The sequence below is a fragment of the Psammomys obesus genome, unplaced genomic scaffold, assembly GCF_907164565.1.
Source record: "Psammomys obesus unplaced genomic scaffold, mPsaObe1.curated_primary_1811, whole genome shotgun sequence".
Taxonomy (NCBI): Eukaryota; Metazoa; Chordata; class Mammalia; order Rodentia; family Muridae; genus Psammomys; species Psammomys obesus.
In genome coordinates, this window is record NW_026596079.1 from 4,587,029 (window position 1) to 4,607,172 (window position 20,144).

Sequence of the window (20,144 nt, forward strand, 5' to 3'; positions counted from 1 at the left end):
GAATAAGAATGGATGCTCAGAGAACTGTCCGAGGTACTGAAGATGTTCTACAGGATGCTGTACACTCCTGTAATTGTAGAGCAGGACTTAGTTATATAACCTGTGGTGTTCTTTGAAAATGTAAAAGTGCATCTTTGCTAACAGTACCCAATGACACTAATGCACAACAGATTTACCTCTACTTTGAAAGTTATCCTTGTCATCACTCCTTACATAATCCTGCTGTGTGGGTTAAATAGACTGATGTACAAGTCAGTGCTCTTGGAGATTTGCTAGACCCAGAAGGGATTTCAATCTTAATCGTTACTTTCTTTTGAATCTCCAGCGGCACCTACCTCAAAGCTCATCCACAGAGCAATTGCTTCTTAAATATTCATTGAATTGAGCAAAACTCAGAAGCTGGCTTTAGTGACTTCAGCAAAGAATAGAAAGATTTCAAGTTTGTGCTCAGCAACCCCAGGGAGAGGAAAATATATCCTGTTCTCTAAATGGGAACGGCATATGATATGCTGCATCTGAATGCTGGCATTATCCCTCCCTTCCCTGGGATAAAGCACATTCTGGGAATCTTACCAATGCATGGCTAACCTACCAAAGTGCCCACTCATTGCTCAATGCCCAGCGTTTCTCCATGCTTACAGCAGAGTAACTCCTGTGGGTCTACCCTACTAGTGTGACCAGAGCTTAGCACAGTTCTCTTATGAGGAAGGAGAATTTGTGGATGCAGTTTCTACCATGCCATGGGTGCGTTCACTTTCCCACTCACACAGCGTTATTGAGAGGAAAGATTGTGGCTTTAAATATTGTCTGGTCACCAAAGAGTTATGTGATATTTGGCCATAGGGATGGTGCCTAAGTGATGCTTGATTATCTAAGATAAGGAAAGAAGTTCAGGGAAGACATTTCTGGAAAAAATTCACCAAGAAGTTGTGATGGAGCCAGGCCTTGATTGAGATTCTTCCATACAGCTTTCCCGCGTGTTCTGTACAATTATAATGGAATGTAGAGGTCTGAGGGTCCACTCTTCATGTGGTCTTCCCAATTGCTCAGCAGAGGAATGCATCATCTCCACTGTATAGAAGAAATGATCAGGCTTTGGCAATGTCTGGTGATCCCCACCTCGGAGCCCACACAGCATCTGCAGCCGTCAGCGTTTATTCTCTAATTGACTTATACCTTTCCTAGAAAAATTTATGCACCAACTTTACTTTTTAAGGTTTATTTATTTTTTACTTCATGTGCATGATTATTTTGCCTGCACGTATGTAGGTGTACTACACGTATGCCTGGTGCCTGTGGAACTCAGAAGAAGGAATGGGATCCCCTTGACCTTGTGCTTTGGATGGTTGTGTGCCACCATGTGGGTTATGGTTAACTGAACTTAAGGTTGTTGCAAGAGCAACCAATGCTCTTAACAATGGAGCCTTCTTTCCAAGATCTGTTTTACTAACTTTAATACTTTACAAGATGCAGAAAACCCAAGCTAGTTCCTTCTGAGGGAGCAATATGGAAAGAATAAGCACGGACTTAAGAGTTAGACACTTTGGTTTACATGATTCTTCTCTGTGCGCATTATGCAAACTACTAAGTCAGCATATGCAGTTCCTACTCTGTTCTTCTGCAGAGTATGAGACAGTGCCCATATCTTCCTGGTTAAATATGTTTTAAAAGCCCAAATCTGTATCTTTTAGAACAGATGGCAGTACATAAATTTATGCTTCCTTTCTGACCCCATAATTTCCCAACGTTTGGATGCAGTGGCATGTCCCTGTGCAATGAGAGTGAGAGAGCAGAGCATATGCCAGGCCATGGAACCCCACATGTAACATTCTCTCCCTCCTTTTTCTTTTTTTTTCTTCCTAAAGGGTTTGATTGGTCCAGAAGGCAGAGAAGGACCCCCTGGGCCTCAAGGTCTCCGAGTGAGTAAACTATGTTCCCTTTCTGATCGCCCACGCTGGCTTCTATTGCATGGCCTCCATTGAGTGACATCCAACAGAGGACTCAAGACCAGCCTCAGCCCCAGGAGCTTGCAGTGAATATTGAAAATTGAGAGATTGGGTCCAGTTCATTAATCTGGTTAAGGATTCACCTTGTTCTCTGCCTTAATCTGGACCTAGGAGACCCAGAGAAGAGGCTGTGATTGGCTGTGAGTCTGGTACATAGGGACAGACCCCCCTGAGAAATCAGAATTCCTAAAATAAAGAAGCCAAGTAAGGGGTTATAATGAAGAGATAAGCATCTGACCAAGGCTAGTAGTAGCCAGGGCTTTTTACAGGAGGTTATGTGGAAATTATTTTTGAGAAAAGGTCTAAAAGAAAATAGTGACAAAGGGAGAAATCTGCCAAAATGTTACAACTTTAATTTAAAGATCTCTATCATTAAATATTTTATCTCATGGTAGTCTATTTGATGTAATTAAACTTAGTTTAACTGTCTTCTTATGTCAAATTTTGCACATCTGGGATACTGTAACGGGCTTTGGTAGGAGAGGTGCAAAAGCATACACAAGCCAGATACTCTGCTGGATGCTTCAAGGCAACCTGGCCAGGGCTCAGACTGAGCTGTGTCCCCAGTTCCTAGTAGAGTGCTATACACCCACTGTAATCTAACTCCAAAGGTTGTGATCTCTTTTTTAATTCCCACATGGAGCTCTGCACAGGGTGGTTAAACCCAATAGTGAGGCAGGAAGCTCCTGGCAAAGTGAGCTTCATCCAGAGGCCATGGAGCCACTGACTCAAGAGTGAGAAGAGGTCCTGGCATCTGATGGAGGCAGTCTCTACCATCCTTAATGCCCTATTTAGCCTGGAGATTATGTAGCCTCTTTTGGAGAATGATTTTTGCATGCATGCTTTGGGTAGACTGAGGCAGCTGGGCCCACAACACTCCTATCTTTTCTTCCTGAAATCACTCAACAGATGCTACCTATTATTGCCTACTGGTGAACTCTCGAACAATTGTGTTGAATTTAAACATCTTGAACCTAAAAGATTCTAGTAGAAGCTCATTGTAAAAGTCCAGGGGAGATGTGGAAAGGTGTCTTGAAGGTGGGTGTCTCTATGGGTGGGAGACACATTCAGCCCATTTCAATTTCCCCTGTCAGCCAAATGAAGTAGTCACCATATTGTAGAGAAGGAACTTAGAGTTTGGAACAAGCATATGGGCTTGACTGCAAAGCTATGTGAACCTTGTATGCCACCTAATCTTTGTAAGCCTGTTGCCTCATAATGGCTGAGTTGCTATGTGAAAGGAAGCTCAGAATGGGAAGCAAATGTCCCAGGGCTGGAGCTCTTGTTCTCTGAACGTGTTCACACACAGTCTTAAGAGAAGGCGACCGTGTTCACATGTTATATAATTAGTGTTTGCGCTTCACTGTCATTAGACTTCTGCATGTTCTGCTTTCCCCAATATAATATTAGATGGCACACAGCTCTTTACATGAAGGTGACCATGAACAGTTTTCATTCACACCTTTAATTTGTGCACTAAGCAGAGTAGGAGCATCTTGCAGGAGCTTGCTGATTGGGCCTACATTTATTGTCCAGGGTTGCCTGGAACCTACTGTGTGCGCTTCTAAAATCAGCTGTTGCCATGCTAAGAAGTGCTTTAACTCCATGAGCCACACCAACCACATATGAAATATGGGCTGGGCTTAGTCCATATGTAAGCCAGCTTAAGGGACTTGGGAACTGAGCAGATGTATTGGTTTTTGTGATTTGCTGAACAGAACGAGGAGACTCAAGGGAAGCAAAAAGATGGAGTGGGTAGGGTAGAGATGTGGCTGAAGTGGGATGACATATGAATGTAGGAGGCTCCACCCAGGTGCCAGACTTGGCAGTAGCTTCTGTGACTCAAGGCCAGACCCTTGTAGAAGACAGTTGCTCAATGGCCCCTAGGTGTTCCTGACCAGGACTACATACCTCTCTAAAGCCTGCCTTACTTTTGCTCAACCTCTCAGTGTGCACTGTATATTCGCATTGCTCATGCTGAGCTCTGACGATGCACAGATGTTCTGCTATCTGTCTCAGGATTTGCCAAAAAGATTTAGAGCTCGACAGTCTGACACTCAAAGTCAGTCCCTTAAAGCTAAGATTTGTCAATTCTCCAGGGAGATGGATCAAGATGCTGAGATATTCAGAGGAGAGGGAAAGCTCAGCTTAGAGAAAGCTGAGCCTCCAGGGAGTGATGTGGGAGCAGGTGCTGTCTGGGGCAGCTTTGTAGTTAAAGGGATGCTGAAGATGGTTACGGGACATAGAAAGTGTCCCACAGAGTGGAATACTGTGACTTCTATGCATCGACCACATCCAGCAGTGTTGTCTGCATCCATGGGTATGAATCAGTTAAACCCAAAAGAGCAATTGCCATGGCCTCCTGTTCCAGAACTGCTGAAACTGTACTGAGGACTTTGCACCTGCCCTTTCCCCTTCCACATCTTTTCCTTTCTCTTTTTGGTCTTCCTACCCTTATCCAACCCCAGCCTTGTATCTTCCTATCTTTTCTTCCTCTGTAAGTCCATTCTCTCAACAAGTGTTTCTTCATCATTGACTGGCCGTGATGGAGGACCACTGAGGGTAACTGCCCTCGTGCTGCTGATGTTCTGGTAGGCAGAGGAACGCAGACACAGCAGTTAGCATGTATGAAGGTGATGCTGAAGGGCCACGAAGAGAATGATGGCTCTCATGCAGTGAGGAGGCTGGCCAGACTGACAGCTGTGGAAAGGACATACTATGCAGAAGAAGCAGCCTTAGCTGGGGGGCGGGGGCGGAGGCGCCCTGTGCTTGCCCTGTGCTTCTGTGCTGCTAGGTGTGTCTAGGCAAGGCATCATCAGAGCTAGCAAAGGTCTAGCCAGGGATATGAAGTAAGTGAACCTGAGAAAAATTAGTGTTGAGCCCTGGATGCCACTGAAGGACTGTAGCATTCGTTTTGTATGAAGTGTGTGGCAATCAGCTACCTTCACCATGTTCTATTATAAAAAAAAATAAATGCAAAAGTTGAAAGAAGAGCTAAGTGACCCTCTCTGTTCCCAGTATCTACTTCAATATTTATGAACTCATGGAAAAGTCTGTTTTATTTATATCTATCCTCAGTCTGCCCACCAGTGGGTTATTTGGAAGCAATTCTTAGTCCCATAATTTGTGTATGAATATTTCAGCACACTGTCTCCAAAAGATAAAGGATTTTAAGAGAAACCGAATGGTAATGCCATTATCCAACCCAAATCTGCTTGAAGTTTCATCAAATATTTACCCCAGTGCTCAGCATGCAGTGGTCTGTCTCCTCTGTGCCTGGCTGCATGGACTCAGTGTGATGTTTGATACCACCACAGGGGAGAGCAGGCTTACATTCTGAGCACAACGATTTGGGTTTGGAGACAATTACAGGGAGGAGGGACATCAGCAGTTAGGAGCTCCCTGATAACCAAACGATAAAAATGGCATCTCAGGCCAGAGCTGGAGACATGAGGCAATTGCTGAGGTCCCAGTCTGGCTCATTTCACAGGTGAGGCAGTGAGAACTGAGGAAACGGCAGACATTGGGTCCTCAAAGGCCGTAGGGTAGCAGAGAAGAGCAATGAATAAGACATTGCTTCAGTGTGCACTGGGAAAGCTGAGGAAGCATATCTTGCCCTGTGCTTCTAGTGATTTTTCAAGTGATTGGGGTATTCAGAGGCCTCTGCCCCTCTGATAGTCTGGAATTTCTCACCTTTTCTGGCTGGGTTCTGTCCTGTGAACATTGTTTGAGTTCAATGCCTGCAACAAAATGGAAAAGAGAAGTAGCTAATTGGGATGTTGTGGGCTCGGAAGCAGCTTCCTGTGACATTAGTCCATGGCTGATTCAGAAAAACCTGAGACAGTGACTTATTCAAAAATTATATCCCTGCTTCCCTTGCTTTTGTGACCTGTCATTTCCTTCTCATCAATTTCAATTGAAACATCTCCAGGAAGCACTCCTTAATTCTAGGGTGCACACTCATGCTGTGTGAAGGAATAGAACAGACAGAAAGAGAGAGAGACCTATGAATGGAGACAGACTAAAACATAAGGTAGGAGAAGGGATCTGGGCCCCTTTCTTTAGAGATTAGCTGCAGGCAGACAGCAGAATCTTTGGCAAGGTAAACGCATTCATTTTAGACAAAGCTGATGTTTTTCTCCAATGACATGGTGAAGGTAGAGAAGTGTTACCCAGGCTGTAGAAATGGCCAGCCCTTGTCACAGCACAGTAGATAAGGAATACTTGCCTAGGGTGGAGGGAGGTATGGACTTTGCCTTAGCCTACCCCTGTTTGCCTGACCTAGAAGGTAAGGAAGAGGCAGAAACCACTGTCAGCTGGAGTTAAGACATGAACAGTTGTATCTGAATCTGGAATGTTGCAACGGAAGAGCCAGAGTCAGCCTACGGCCATTCTAGCACTTGCTTATTCCAGCTTCCAGAAGTCTCACTTTTTCCCAAAAAGGTCTATGGTCCTATTGTCCACCCCAAGACAACCGTCCCATCAGGAATTTGTTAATACTCTTCTGGTTGAGAACTTGGCTTCTTACCACTAAGATGTAAAACCACAAGAGTGATAGCTATTCTTCTTAGATTTGCCTCTGCAGTATTAGTGTTCCACACCTATAAAACACAAGTTTATAGACACATGAAATACTTGTCCAATATATTGCATCATGTGGAATATCCAACAGGATATAATGATATTGGCAAATTTCTTGGATAATTTGTGTGCCAGAGGAAATGAATCAAACATGGAATCAGGTCTCTGGGCACACGATTGTGTGGTGTGGAGAAGGGCAGGACCCAGGACTGGTGTCTGGTCACCTGGGTATAGACCTTGGACAGGGGATGTCCAATATGGGTGGAGAGAATTTGGCTGTCACCTAGCTTTTTGCTGCTGAGTCCTGAACAAAATGCCTTAGATATTCTTGTCCCTCTTGTCTTGACAAGACAAAAATACATCAAGAATTTTAACCGAGTGTAAAATTTGGAATATTGAATCATGAGGAAGGGGGCCCTGGAAACTCACAGTGAGAAGCCAGCTCCCTTCCCGAACTACTCCTGATCTCTGTTCTTTGCTTTTTTCACAAGCTCACAGCACCCTTTGGACTCCTTTGGTCATTTTTTGCATCTTCTTGTTTTCATCTCATCAGTTAGAGATGAGATGATTCTCTCAGATTTGATTCTCCCCTTCTCCTAAAGAGAGAGGCTCCCTGTGTTGCTCATGTTGTTTCCCACATACCAGCGTGATGAGGGCACACTCTTCAAATGAAGTGCACCTTTACAGGATAGAGCCAATAGGAGGTAGAAACAAATGGTTGGCCTGTTACAGGACAGGCTGCAACTTAGCAATATTTTCCCTCTGTATGTGTGTATACTAGTTTACAAGTGTGGGTGCATGTGTATGGAGGCCAGAGGTCGATACCAGGCATTTTCTTTCTATGATCTCTACTATTTCCTCCACTATGCTATTTGGGACAAGAGCTCTTCTATTGGATTAGATAGACTAGGAGGCCCATGAGCTCCCAGGATCTGTCTCCACTAGTGCTAATTTACATATGTTCCAGACTCAGGCCTTCATGCTCATGTGACACTTTACCCACTGAGCCATCGCATCCCAACCCCATCCCAACCTTTGTAAATTTTCTTTTCATGTCTGTCATTTAGTTTTCACAGAGCACCACGGAAGGTGTGGAAGCTTAGTCTCCACTCACTACCTTGGGACCCAAGACCTGAAGAAAATGTGTTAGAGTCCCCAGGGTCACCCGGATTCTAAGATTGGGGTTGATCAGAACCAGGTCTGCCTGGCTCCACCCCCTTCACAACTTTAGAATGTTGTGTGTATCCACATCCAAGAGATCAAAACTGGAAGCTGTTTTCCCAGCCGTGAGCGAGCTTCCTGTAAAGACACATGGATCTTACTAACCAATCAGGCACATCCTGTGCAATACTCCAGTTGTGTGTCACTGTAATCTGTTTCTCTTGGCACTGAGTTTTCACGATTGCCGAATACCATTAGGCACACCAGCTCTGACTTGTGTTGGGTTTCAGAAAGAAACATGGGCAGACTTTTGTCAGTGGGCAGTTTGGGTGGCACTGGCTCCACACTCCATTGTTAAAACTTTCTGCTGGGACAGATGGCGGCACAGTGTTTGGGCCACAGGCTACTGTTTGATTCGTTCTGGGGCTTGGAGCCAGGGATTTGTTAGGACATTCTAAGTAGTTCCTGAACACCCGGTTTCAGATCCAAACAGTAGAAAATGATCATTCTTGACATTTTGAGGCATGGAGAAGAAGAGCTGAGCAAAAGACCAGACGGCACACATTAGCTGACACACACAGCCAAGCCTTTTGTGTGCTAATGGCTCTGCCAGTGGCTGTGTTAACACATCCTGGCTAGGAAAAATTTGCTGTGCAGAATTTATAGGCCTCTTCTCCCTCCATGGGCAGACAGGCTGCCCTGGAAATAGCAGTTTTGCTCAACATTTTGGCATTCAGAATCACTTGAAAAATCTGCCCTTGTGACAAATTACGGATACTTATCCAGATAATGTGCTGGGCTGTGGTTTGAAAGAGAAGAAAATTAAAATTTCAGGAAGCAGACCTACTGTTAGTAAAATCACTCTTTATGACAGAAGAACCTGTCCAATTCAGGAAGTGCATAGCAGCTGCTCCCTGGCTTCAGCTGCAGCTATCACAGCTGCTCAGGGCTTTGTGCCCCCAGCCCTTGAGATGCTTAGTCATTCGGTTTTGTGGGTGATAGTGGGGAATGTATATCTCAAATGCATTTCCCCATTTTGCCTTATTATTGTTGGGCCTCCCTGGCGGAAGTGGCATTGCCCCAGGATGTGATTTTGACAAGTTGAAATGGGAGAGGAGTTATTACAGAGGCTGGAGTGTGGCCATGGTCTCCAAGGCCTAAGTGGTTGTTAGAGCTGTGACAAAACTTTCAGCTGCTTCTGGTTTTATCTGCTGTCTACCTTGAGGGCCCAGAACAGTACAAGGGGCTCACACCCACCTCAAACGCAGTCTATTCAGCCTACAAATGTGCACTGAGCATCTACCGTGTGGCAGGTACTGTTCTGGGCCTTCAAGGTTGATAGCAAATAAAGCCAGAAACAGTGCTTGCTTCCAAATGGGTTGTGTCTCAGGAGGTCAGAGAGGCAGCAAATAAACACAGACATCAGTGGAATACTGGTGGTAATGCAAACTAAGGGATATCTGACAAGGTGTGGGGTCAGACGGAGAGCATGCTGTTTGCATGAAGTTTCCAAGGAAACAATCAGGTGAAAGGGCCATTGAGCAGAGACCAGATGGATCTCTGGAAAAGCTATGCTCTGTGCAGGAGGAAGACCTGAGAGAAAGGCATTGGGGTTTTGGTTATTTGGCCAGTTCAAGGCAGAGGGGTGAAGCCATCATGGTTGGTGGTAGAGGAGGGTATGAGGAAATGAGAAAAAGTTCAGGAATGGGATCATGAAGGGCAGGCTTGGACATAAAAACTTATGCATTATGATGTTTGGGCAGAAAGAATGAAATGCATATTTTATGAATGTAAGGGAAAAGAGGTGAAGGAATGCAAATACACTAGCAGTTCCTTCAGTAAAGGGGGTGTGTGGTCAGCTCATATTGGCTTGGTGACAAAGGAAGCTGCCTGTTAGGAGGTACTGCAGTAACTCAGGAGTGAGCTGATGCCTGGGTGGGATGGAGTATGCTGAGCTTGCAGGTGTGGCTTGACCAACCTTATTCTGTCTTCCGAGCCCCACTGGATTGCTTGTGCGCTTCAGAGCCTGCATACAGTAAGCAAAGCTGTGTGGTTGTTTGCAGCCCTGGACTCTTTGGATGGCTCTTCTTGGTCCAGGACACTCAGACCCTCTGGGGCTCTGTGCTGGCCTCCTTAGCCTCCCTTCAGTCATATGCCTCAATTGCACACAGTGTGTGAAGATGTCATACTCTCATTTGCTTTCTGAGTACTCATCTGTTTCTCCTTTCTATCTAGTTTATCCCCTGGCAAGGCCGCATTTCCTTCCAACATTAACTCAGCACCCCTCCTTAAGGGAGACTTCGTGAGTCCTAAGTGCTCATGTGGTATTGAAAGAGAGGAAGAGAAGGAGGAAAAGAAGGAAGAGGTGGAAGGAAGGATGAGAAAAAGGAGAGAAAGAGGAAAAGGAAATTTAAAGAAGGAAGGAAGGAAAAAGGAAATCGAAGGGAAGAGTGAGGGACAGAGAAAGACAAGCCATAAAAGGAAAGTACTGGTCCTGGGCCCAGAGGGAGATAAAAGCTTGATATGTGTGTACATATCATATTTGATGATGGGCTCTGAGGTCCAATGAGGATGGCTGGCCCCATGATCTCATCACAAATGTAGTACATTTACTGCACAGATTCTTACCACAGAAGGCTGCATACAGACCCAGTGACCTGCTTATCCCTGGGTGGGGGACTGTCCACATGAATACAGTAGAGTGAACACTATATGATTGGACAGGACGGGGTCAGAGGCACCCAGCAAGCTGCCTGTAACATACAGCTCAGAAAATTACTGTTAAGAAACAAGGCTCATTAAGACAGTAAGTACTATGAAGTAGTTTTTGAAGAATGGAGTTGGGATTAGGGGGTGAGAAGAGTGAGAGAGGAGAAAGGAAGAGAGATTTGCACCTGTTCATACAGTTCTCTAAGGAGACTGAGTACCATCAGGCAAGTTAGGAAAGAGACCTAGGGACTGTGAAGTCATGGAGTTGGGTGGGCAGGATGTTGAGAAGGATCTGGGAAGAGTTAGAGGGGGAAAACATGATCAGAATATATTTTATGAAAAATACTTTCATATATATATATATATATATGTAATCAATAACAAACTATACACACAATAAACAATACTCTTGTTCACCCCACCTTGGGAATTTGGGGCTGTGTGTTATCTTTAATGCTACTTAAAGAGCTAGAAACAAAAGTTGACCTCTTGGACCCCAAGCACGAGCCCCCTTTGCTGACTCCCCATTTAGCCTCTGATGGGTGCTCTTGGGGATGTAACCCATTGTTGTGGGATATATGATCACACTGTAAATCTCAAGATTGTGTTGTTTAAACAACACAATTTTCTAGTTTCTAGTTGTCCTGTGCCTCAGCCCTAGCACACAGGTTTAATCAAAGAGCTTTATGCTTGAACAGGATTAAGTAAAGTCAACTGTAGGACAAGAGGCAGAGCAAGTAGCCAGTTGACCGGGAGTGAACATAGACAAAGAAACATGGAGAATAAGAGGAAGTAAAGGAGGGTGGATAGAGAGATGCAGAAGAAGTAAAATGGAGGGACACTCAGTTTGAAGGGGTCTTTTGGAGACAGTCTGGGGAAAGAGACTTGCTTCTTTTGGGTTGCTGGCTGAAGAGGAAGGTCAGCTGGGTGTTTCCTCTGCCTCTAGCTAGCAGGCTTTCACCCCGGCTTCAGACTCCCAAGTCTTTATTGGTAAACTTGACCGATTGAGATTTTATAAACAGCAATGCATGAAGTGGATATCTGGAATCATCAAGACAGGATTTTTTGAGAGACACTATTTCTCGGGCATTCTGGGATGATGCCTCACTCTTACCTTTCTTCTCTTTTGCACTCAGGGGAAGAAAGGTGAAGTGGGTCCACCTGGAACCCCTGGAATGCTGGGGCCACAGGTAAGCACTGCCTTATAGTTTTCCCCAAAACAATGCTGCTTTCTCTGGGTCAGTGACCTGGTAGCAGTTTTTAGCTTGCAACCGTCAAGAGGATTGGAAGGGATGGCAGCCAGTTATATCCGTTTTCTTGAAAAAGCAAACAAACAAATGAAAACCCCCAAACAAGAAACCACGAACATCAAGCTAGACTCTTTTCATTCTTATTTGGAATCCTGATCATATGTGTATGTGTATGGACACATGAGGGCACACACACACAGAATGCACACACACTGCGTGAAAGAAGTGGAACTATTTGGAAAGAAGAAAGGGACTAGAGGGAGCAAGTTAGGAGAAGGAAGAGTAATGGGCTTAAGTACGGCCAGAGACATGATGTAGTTGGACAAAAAGAGAATGAAGTTGTTCACTTTGTCTAAAGAGTATACACAGATAAAAAGAAAGTTATGAAAACAAACTCACAAATAGCTAAAAAGGATGGTCCTAACTCATAGTCCTACTTCCATCCCTTCTTTGTAAAAGCCAAGCTACATGGTGAGTTCAGCCAGCCTAGTCTGCTAAGTAAGCCACTGATTTAAAAAGACCAACAAGGTAAGACGAGATGAGCTAAGGAGATGAGGTGGGGCAGGATACAATATCCACCAACAGTCGCTCTGGTGTGTGCACCCACTGGCCTACCTGCTTTGGAAGAAGGAAAGTTCTGTTGCTCCAGCGAGTTCAAGCTAGCTTGAGCAGCATGGAGAGACCTTATCTCAAATCTGTATTGATTCAGCTCTATAAAATTATTTGCAGCTGTAAATGTCTTTCTACTGTACCCCCAGTTTGCTACCTGGGAACGTTTTCTCCTTTCTTTCTGGGTTAACATCTGACACCAAGGCCACTGTCATGTGACAGAGCTTCACTGGATGCCAGATGATGACCTGAGTAATACAGGCACACATCATCGACATTCTTGTGGTAGCTTTGCCATGCACACTGCTTCCTGATTCACAAGGGAACTGTGTTCAGAATCAGGCCACGTGGGGTTCACAGTAGATACTGCACGGTGCCTGGATTTGTTATGGAATTTACAGTTCTTCCTTTAATCCTGAATTGGGTCAGAGGGATTATAATGCTTACAGTAGGGACTGTCTGGTACACTGGGCAGGTCTTTGATGTCGGTCAGAAAGCTTTCTTCAAGCCAGCCATGTGTACAGGAAGTTGCTCTGCTCCTCTGCCATTCCCCCTCTGTTTTCCTGACATCTGCCTCCCACTGTTCCTGGGCTAGTTACTAACTTCTCCTGTGTTCATTTCCCCCTTTGGTTCACTGCTTCCCAATCCTGCCTGTACTTCTAAGTACCTGCTGTATACCAAACTTCGCTATGGAGCTGTAAGACCTAAGTAGCCAGAATCTGTCACATGCTAAGGACCCACAATGCTTAGTGGGATAGGAAGAGGCTGGGATACAGGGAGTGTTTCTAGGCCACTCATTGTTCTCTTGGTATCCAGACACGCAAGAGCAACAGATGAGAAATGGAATCCACTGGCAAGGCAGTTCCTCACGCTTCCCATAGCATGGAGTGCTATGTGTATGGAGCTGGGTAGGGGAGTCCTGCATACCAAGAGCCTTTACTATGGTTTTCAGTAAAATCACAGTGAGTAAGGAAGGGTGTGCAGCAGCTGAAGACCCAGCTGTTGGAATTCTTACAGTGTGCTCTGAGTGATGGGATTATCTTTCCATTTACTGGGGTCTGGTCCTGGAGCAGTTTGGTCCAGGGGGTACTGTAAAGGTTTAGAGTCTTAAGAGCCTGACAAAAGACAGTGTACAGAGGCCTGAAACAGGGCTTCCTTGGTTTGCACAGCAAAATCTTGTTCTCGGGAACTTAGTTGACTGGGTCTAGGAATTAGCTCAGTCTGGGCCGGGCAGTTCCTCTCCCGATCCCCAAAACCTCCTAATGTCAAATTACTGTTTTAAAATGAAGCGGAATAGAGAAGACCAGTGCAGTGCTCTGAATTGGGTGTTTGTTTGGGGGAGCTCCTAAGATCTCCAGCACAGACCAGCAAAGCTGAAGTTGAGTCTGTGGTGAAGGTCTAGTCCTGAAGGGGAGGCCTGCGGGGCAGGGCAGGCAGTTGTCAAATGCCAGTGTAATCCTCCCGCATCATTGCATCTCATCTTGGCTGACTGCCTACGAGCAGAGTGTGTAAAACCAAAAGCTGCAAGGCCCAGAGCTTTGTGGCCCAGCTTGTGGGTGATGGGCTGAGTCCACCATGTAGTATGTGGACTAAGAGCCCCAGGGAGGCTGCCCTCTTCCAAGATTCTCTCTGGGACCTTATTTCACTTCGCGGAGTTTTTTTTTTTAAATTCAGTTTTGTGAGCACCTTCTTTGCATTAAATATTTACAGCTACAAGTTATCTATATGCTGTAAACTATATATAATGATATACAGTTTATCTTCCTAAGCGGTTAGAGAATGCAGAATCATGCTGTCTCAGACAATTCAAGTAATAACTACTTCATTCAGAAGTTTGTGTCACCGGCTAAGTGTTTGATTTTCATTTTTTAAAACTGCAACCATTGTTTAAAAAATGATTTGTTTTAATTATGTGTATTTGTGTGTGTGTAGGGTGTGTGTATGTATGTGTTTGTGTGTGTTGGTACCCACGTAGGAGAGAAGAGGGTCTCAGACTCCTTGGGGCTGGAGTTACAGATGATAGTGAGCGGAGCTGAGTAAGGTCGGTGCTGGGATCCAAACTCAGGGCCTCTGGAGGAGCAGCAAGCACTTTTAACCACTGAGTCATCTCTTGGCCCTGTATTACACTTTTCAGAGTGTGAGTTTGTACATGTTTCTTGTTAATTTTATTCACGAGTATTTGAGCCAATGTCTGTTAAACACAAAAATGGAGTCTGTCTTTTCGTTTCTAAAGAGTGAACACATGTAAAGCTTTCTAAATGCTAACCTCAAAATTTCAACTAATGGTAAAATTCTGTTTTCTAATCAGAAAATCTTTAGCAAATCTGGGTGGGAGCATGAAACATATCTGAGTTAGGACTGAACATCAGTTCTGCATGAGATCACTGTATACAAATTATGGGGACATTGCATTCTGTGTTCTAATTATTGTCCTACAGCCCCACAGGGCCTTTTAGGAATTGTTAAACATTGTCAATATGGAGAGAAACCACAGATAAACCCAAGTTCAGAATGTATGTGTGCCTAAAAGGTTGCTCTTGAATCTAGGAAGAAGGTGACATGCTGTCTGTGAAATCACATGCTTAGTGCTTTGCTTCTTTCTGATATCAGTTATAGTATTAACTGCTGATGCCTGCCACTGTGTAAGGTATCAAGATTCCTGGGTGGGAGAGGGAGGGGTACACAGCCAGGGAACAGAGCTGCTGTGAGAGCTGGGTAGGCACATAGGACTCTTCAGACATTCCCTGAGATGGGCAGTGATCACAGTTACACCTCAAGGGAAACCACAAATTATGAATACCTTTCCCTCAAAACTGTCCCAGCTGCATACTGAATTAATTTGATGGCTCTGTTAATTCATGCAGGCAAAATCACGTGTCTCCAAATTCTATTCAACTTCCTAAGTGTACCACAGTTGGAATTACTGTGTTAGAAATAATTTTTTGCCATTTCTTTATTAGGAATAATTAGATTAATTGGCTACTTATAGATCATTATTGTGACTACTAATTACATCAGATAGCTGTTTATATAGGGATTAAATGTTGCTTCATTAATAATTAGTGGACTGATTAATTAATTAATATGGAGTGTAATTACTTTGATGTTTTCATTAGTGATAATGCAAACAGGCATGCATTTTGTCAACATTTACATCTATTGGCTAATGTGTTACTCGTTAATAGTCTGATTAATTTGGCTAGATGTTTTCATTAATGTTTAAAATAAAAGATAAGGAGCATGTGTATACACACACACACACACACACACACACACACACACACATTCCTGAGTCCAGAGACAATGATGTACAACTCCTATGCTATTTTTGAGCTGATAAAGGTCCTGAAGATGAAATCCATTGAGGTAGCATTTAGGCCATCTAGAATTTTACCTAGGGCACCCAAAGCCCTACTATTTTGTCTTTTTGTTTTGCAATGATGTGGAAGTGTGCATGTCAGGCAGGTGCTACACCACTGAGCTCTCTCCTCAACTTCAAGCCTTAAATTTTCACCTACCTTCCAGCTGGCTCATCTCTTGGCCCAGAGAAGATGAGTTTCTCAGTGGCAGCATCTTGAGAAGCTGCAGACCTTGAAAAGTTTTGTGTCTCAGTCTCTGTTTCCTGCTATCTCGATTCCTTCCCGGAGACACTAGTATTTTTCATGTATAACAAAAGGCAAGGACTGTGGAGCATCATAGTTTTTAAAGGTATTTCTTTTGACAGGGGAAGAAGGGAAAATGAGGGGCTTCCTTGTCCCCTGAAAACCCACCTTCCAGTTAGGGGTCCATGGAGAAATGAACGACAACAGGAGGCTGAATAGAAAGATAATCTAAAGGAGAGACAGCTGTTCGTAAAAATCTGCCATCCCCTGTAAGCATTACAACCATCAGAAGACTGCGGAGGCCAGCAGAGCAGGTCCCTGGTCAGGAAGAATAATGCTTTGCATTTCCCCCATCCCCAAACTGGGCTTGAAAGATCCTCTGTGTAAATTGAAATGGATGCTGGAGGCTGTTGTGATGCCTCCTGAGAGCAGTTTCCAGACTTTGTAACAGCTGTTTCCAGCGCCTTTGGCCTCTGTCTTCAGCTACATGGCTGGTGCATTGGGTGGGTTTCATTCCCAAGGACATCCCTAGTGGTTCTGTGCATCTGGCTTATAGCCTTTTTAAAGTCCCTGCTGTCTGCACAGCAGAACCAGGTGCTGAAGGTTTGTGCCCAGAGCTCTCAAAGATGTATTTACATTCTAGATTCTCCTTCAGTGACAGAATGTGGCTGCAGGCAGGGCATGAGACTGGGTGTCTTTAGCAAGATTTTGGAAGGCCAGGCTGGAGTACAGGGTTGGATGGTGAGCTGGAACATGGTGCTCTATTCCAAACACCAGTTCTGTGGACTCCCAATTGATTTACTTCCCATTTCTTTTCCTTCCTTTGCAGCTTGGGATGGAAAGGGCTGCCTCACTTGATCAGTGTAGGATCTAAAATGAGGTGGAGTCAGTGTGTAAAATATGGACAGCATAAATACCAAATGGCCTGCTCACGTCTGGCAGTACTGGGCCTTGGTCCCTTCTCCTAGTTCCCCCACCCATCGTGTGCCTGCTCACTGTTTTATGATGCATACAGCAACAGGGATAGGGCTAGAGTGGAGGTGGCTGCAGATGGAGCTGGTGGCATGGAATGATCCTGTACTAGAGCTATCCGAACCACTTGGCATCAAACCCGCCCCTGACCTTAGGCCTAACCTGCTGCCTAAACAGGGGAGCTCTCGTTCTTTTGTGCATGACCTCCAATTCAGGGCACACTGTAGCGGCTAGACCCTTCCAGAGGCATATTCCTCTTTCCTACCTCCTAGAAAAGGAGGTAGCTGCATGACCTCTAGCAAGATCCTTGGCCTGTTTTCTTCACTAAACCCCCTTGGCCTGTTTTCTTTACTCCCAAACACAAAAGTTTCATTTTCACCAAAGATCGTCGACTCCAGAACACGGTGAGCCAAGCACAACAAACAGCAGCAGGGTGAGGATGTTTGCAGAAAGGGGCAGGGGTGAATTAGGTTAGAGTAGCAATTGGCTGGCTAGGAGGCCCAAATTTCTGAGAGAAGTCTTGTAGAAGGTTAATCATTCCAGAGCCATCTGCACAGCCAGGCATGTAAGGAGGGAAGAATGGGAAACATACTCACTGCCAGCTGAGTGCTATCTAGAAAGGCCCTCTGTTAAGCTCCATTTGTGGGTGCTGTGAGGCCTGAGGGATCCTTGAGTGACATTGGGTGGCCTGGTGTGTGCTTTCAGAGGCAAGAGGGTCTGGTGATTTCTGCAGATCGCTCAGCATGCAGAGAGGTAAACAGATCTGGTCAGCAGCCGGGTGTGGTACTCTATGATGGGGCCAGGCCGGCAGCCACCCATGATTACCACCTTTCACCAGCCTTGTCCTACAAGGACGGGTTTGTCCTTACGCAGGACATTTCCTAGCTCACTGTAACCTCCCCAGCTGCCCTGACTTGGGGTAAATGTCTCAAACAGGATAGATGCCGCCCCAAAGACTCAGCAGGTCTAGGTGAGCTACTGAGAAACTGAACAATGGCGGGCACTCGGAGCCCTGCTTTAGAAATACTTTTATTTTGTATAAGAGAATTTGACTCACACGCACCACCCAGAGTCAGTAAACGGAATAGCTCAATATTGCGACCAGTGTGCCATTCTTTGGTTTTTATCTCCCTCTGGTGGCCATATTCTATTATACTCCGAGTGCAAATGGTCGGTCCCTTGAAGTATTCCTTTCAGGTGACTTTGGCACTTTCTGAGACCTGCTCCGTATTGTAGCCTGGGTTCGTTTCTCTTTGAGATGCAGAGGAACCAAGCATGTTTGATTCTTGAGCATCTGAGTGTAAGATAAGTTACCCAGACCTTGATCACAGAGGGGACGCAGGCCGCTGGCTGTCATCTCAGAAGATGTGGTCCCCAGGTCTAGAGGGAGAATACACACATTAGTGCCTGCTATTGGTCCTAGAAGTTGCTGTTGTGTGCCTAGCCTGTGGGTCCTTTCATCTAACCTTTTCAGGGTTAAGTTGCCTTCTCCAGGCCCCTTGCCTCAGTCTTCCAGGTGTCCGTAGGTCACCCCCTAATCCGTGCTCGGACTTCTCTCTGTACCTCTCTCCCCTCGTCATCCTCACGATCATGAAAACATGAGCTCTGGCTTCTTGTAGGATATTACTTACAATTTTCTCCCTGCCTTTACAGGACCCGTGGTCCTGTACCAGCACGGGTAATGGATAATTGGTGATGAACCCAGCTCTGGATATATACAAGCCTGTGCACTCTACACATACAATGTGCATTCCACTCCTGGCCAGACTGGTCCCTATGGAGTAGCAGTGTGCAAGGGAGAGGAACTCAGCAGACTATGGCCTGAAACCCACAGTCTGCTCTGTGATGCTGACACTGACATCAGCTCTGGGCCATGATTGCTGGTGACAAAGATTTGGGGAGACTAGTGAGTGGATGGCCGCTGTATGTATGTATGTGTGCGTGTACATATATGTATGGTCACTTTAAATGTTCCAAGTGATGTAACCAGATTGCATGAAAGGTCATGAAGCAGGTTAATGCTAGTTTGTATCACCGACCAAAAACAGCTTGTGGAGGACAGGGTGCATTTGACTTCTGTGTTACAGTCCATCACTGAATGATGCCACTGAGGCAGACGCTCAAGGCAGGAACTGTAGAGACCACAGGCTGCTTACTGCATTGCTTTTCTCTGGCCTGCTCAGTTATCTTTCATAGATAGCCCAAGTCCACCTGCCCAAGGGCAGCATTGCTCACAGTAGGCTGGACACTCCCACGTCAATCAGCAATCAAGATGATACCCCTGCAGAGCAGTTTGATGGCAGCGATTCTTCCATTGAGGCTCCCCTTTCCCAGATGACCTTCATTTGTGCTCAGTTGACAGAAACTGCCCAGCATACAAATAGTATATTTATTGGTAATTGGCAAATTTTGCTTCATATTTTTCACCTTATCCCTTCTCTCTCTTTCTGCTTGAAATCGAGGGAGTCAGATGACACTGAAGTCTTCCCACACCGCGACACTACCTACTCTTTTCTCAAACAGTAGTCTGTAACATACCAGGTAGCTTCTCTGGGTACCTTTATAACCATCCACTCTCTCTCTATGCAGGGCCCACCTGGCCCACCCGGTGTTCCAGGACCCCCTGGACCTGGAGGTCCCCCGGTAAGGCTGGCTTGATTGTCTCTCAAAGGGGACCTGGGATAGTATTTTCAAAGGCAGAGGAGGGCTTTCTATGCCCATATCCATCCAGAATAAAGCCACAAACAGAAAGGCTCTGGGTGCAGATGCCTCCAAGCTTCTGCAGTCTCAGGCTCTTGGGTCCAGTGGTGACATATAGGCCAACATAACACTTGGTACCATCTTGTGGTGTGATATGGGGTTGCATCACGCTGGACTGATATTCAACTATACATAGATTTCTGAGGTCTGGCTTCACAAAACAGGACACCAAGGCCGGGATTTGTTAACATTCTCCCCTCTCATCCTTTAAGGGTTGGCTGGGAAACTGTGCAGGTAATGGGCAGGGTAGCCTCAGTGGGAGAGCAGTGGGAGGTGAGCCCTGGCAAGTATTTGGGCATGGATGGCTAGGACAGCAGCATCTGCTACAGAGCAGACAAGCTGTGTGTTCACCAATGGTGGAGCTGGGGCAATTCTGTGTTTTACGGTGGCTGGTACTGAGGGTGGTAGACACACTGAGGAACCTTTCTTAGAGCCGGAGGCCTGATCCTGTGCCTGGGATGGCATCAGGACAAAGCTCCAATCTCAAATAAATT

At 45.4% G+C, this 20,144-nt stretch overlaps 1 protein-coding gene across 1 annotated transcript in view; it reads left to right on the forward strand.

Annotated features, from left to right (window-relative positions):
* Col22a1 (collagen type XXII alpha 1 chain) overlaps positions 1–20,144 on the forward strand; it is a 211,613-nt gene that overhangs the window by 74,876 nt on the left and 116,593 nt on the right. The window contains exons 21-23 of the mRNA XM_055626482.1: positions 1,866–1,919; positions 11,594–11,647; positions 19,480–19,533. Coding sequence (XP_055482457.1) covers positions 1,866–1,919; positions 11,594–11,647; positions 19,480–19,533 — 162 coding nt within the window. The remainder of the gene's footprint in view (positions 1–1,865; positions 1,920–11,593; positions 11,648–19,479; positions 19,534–20,144) is intronic.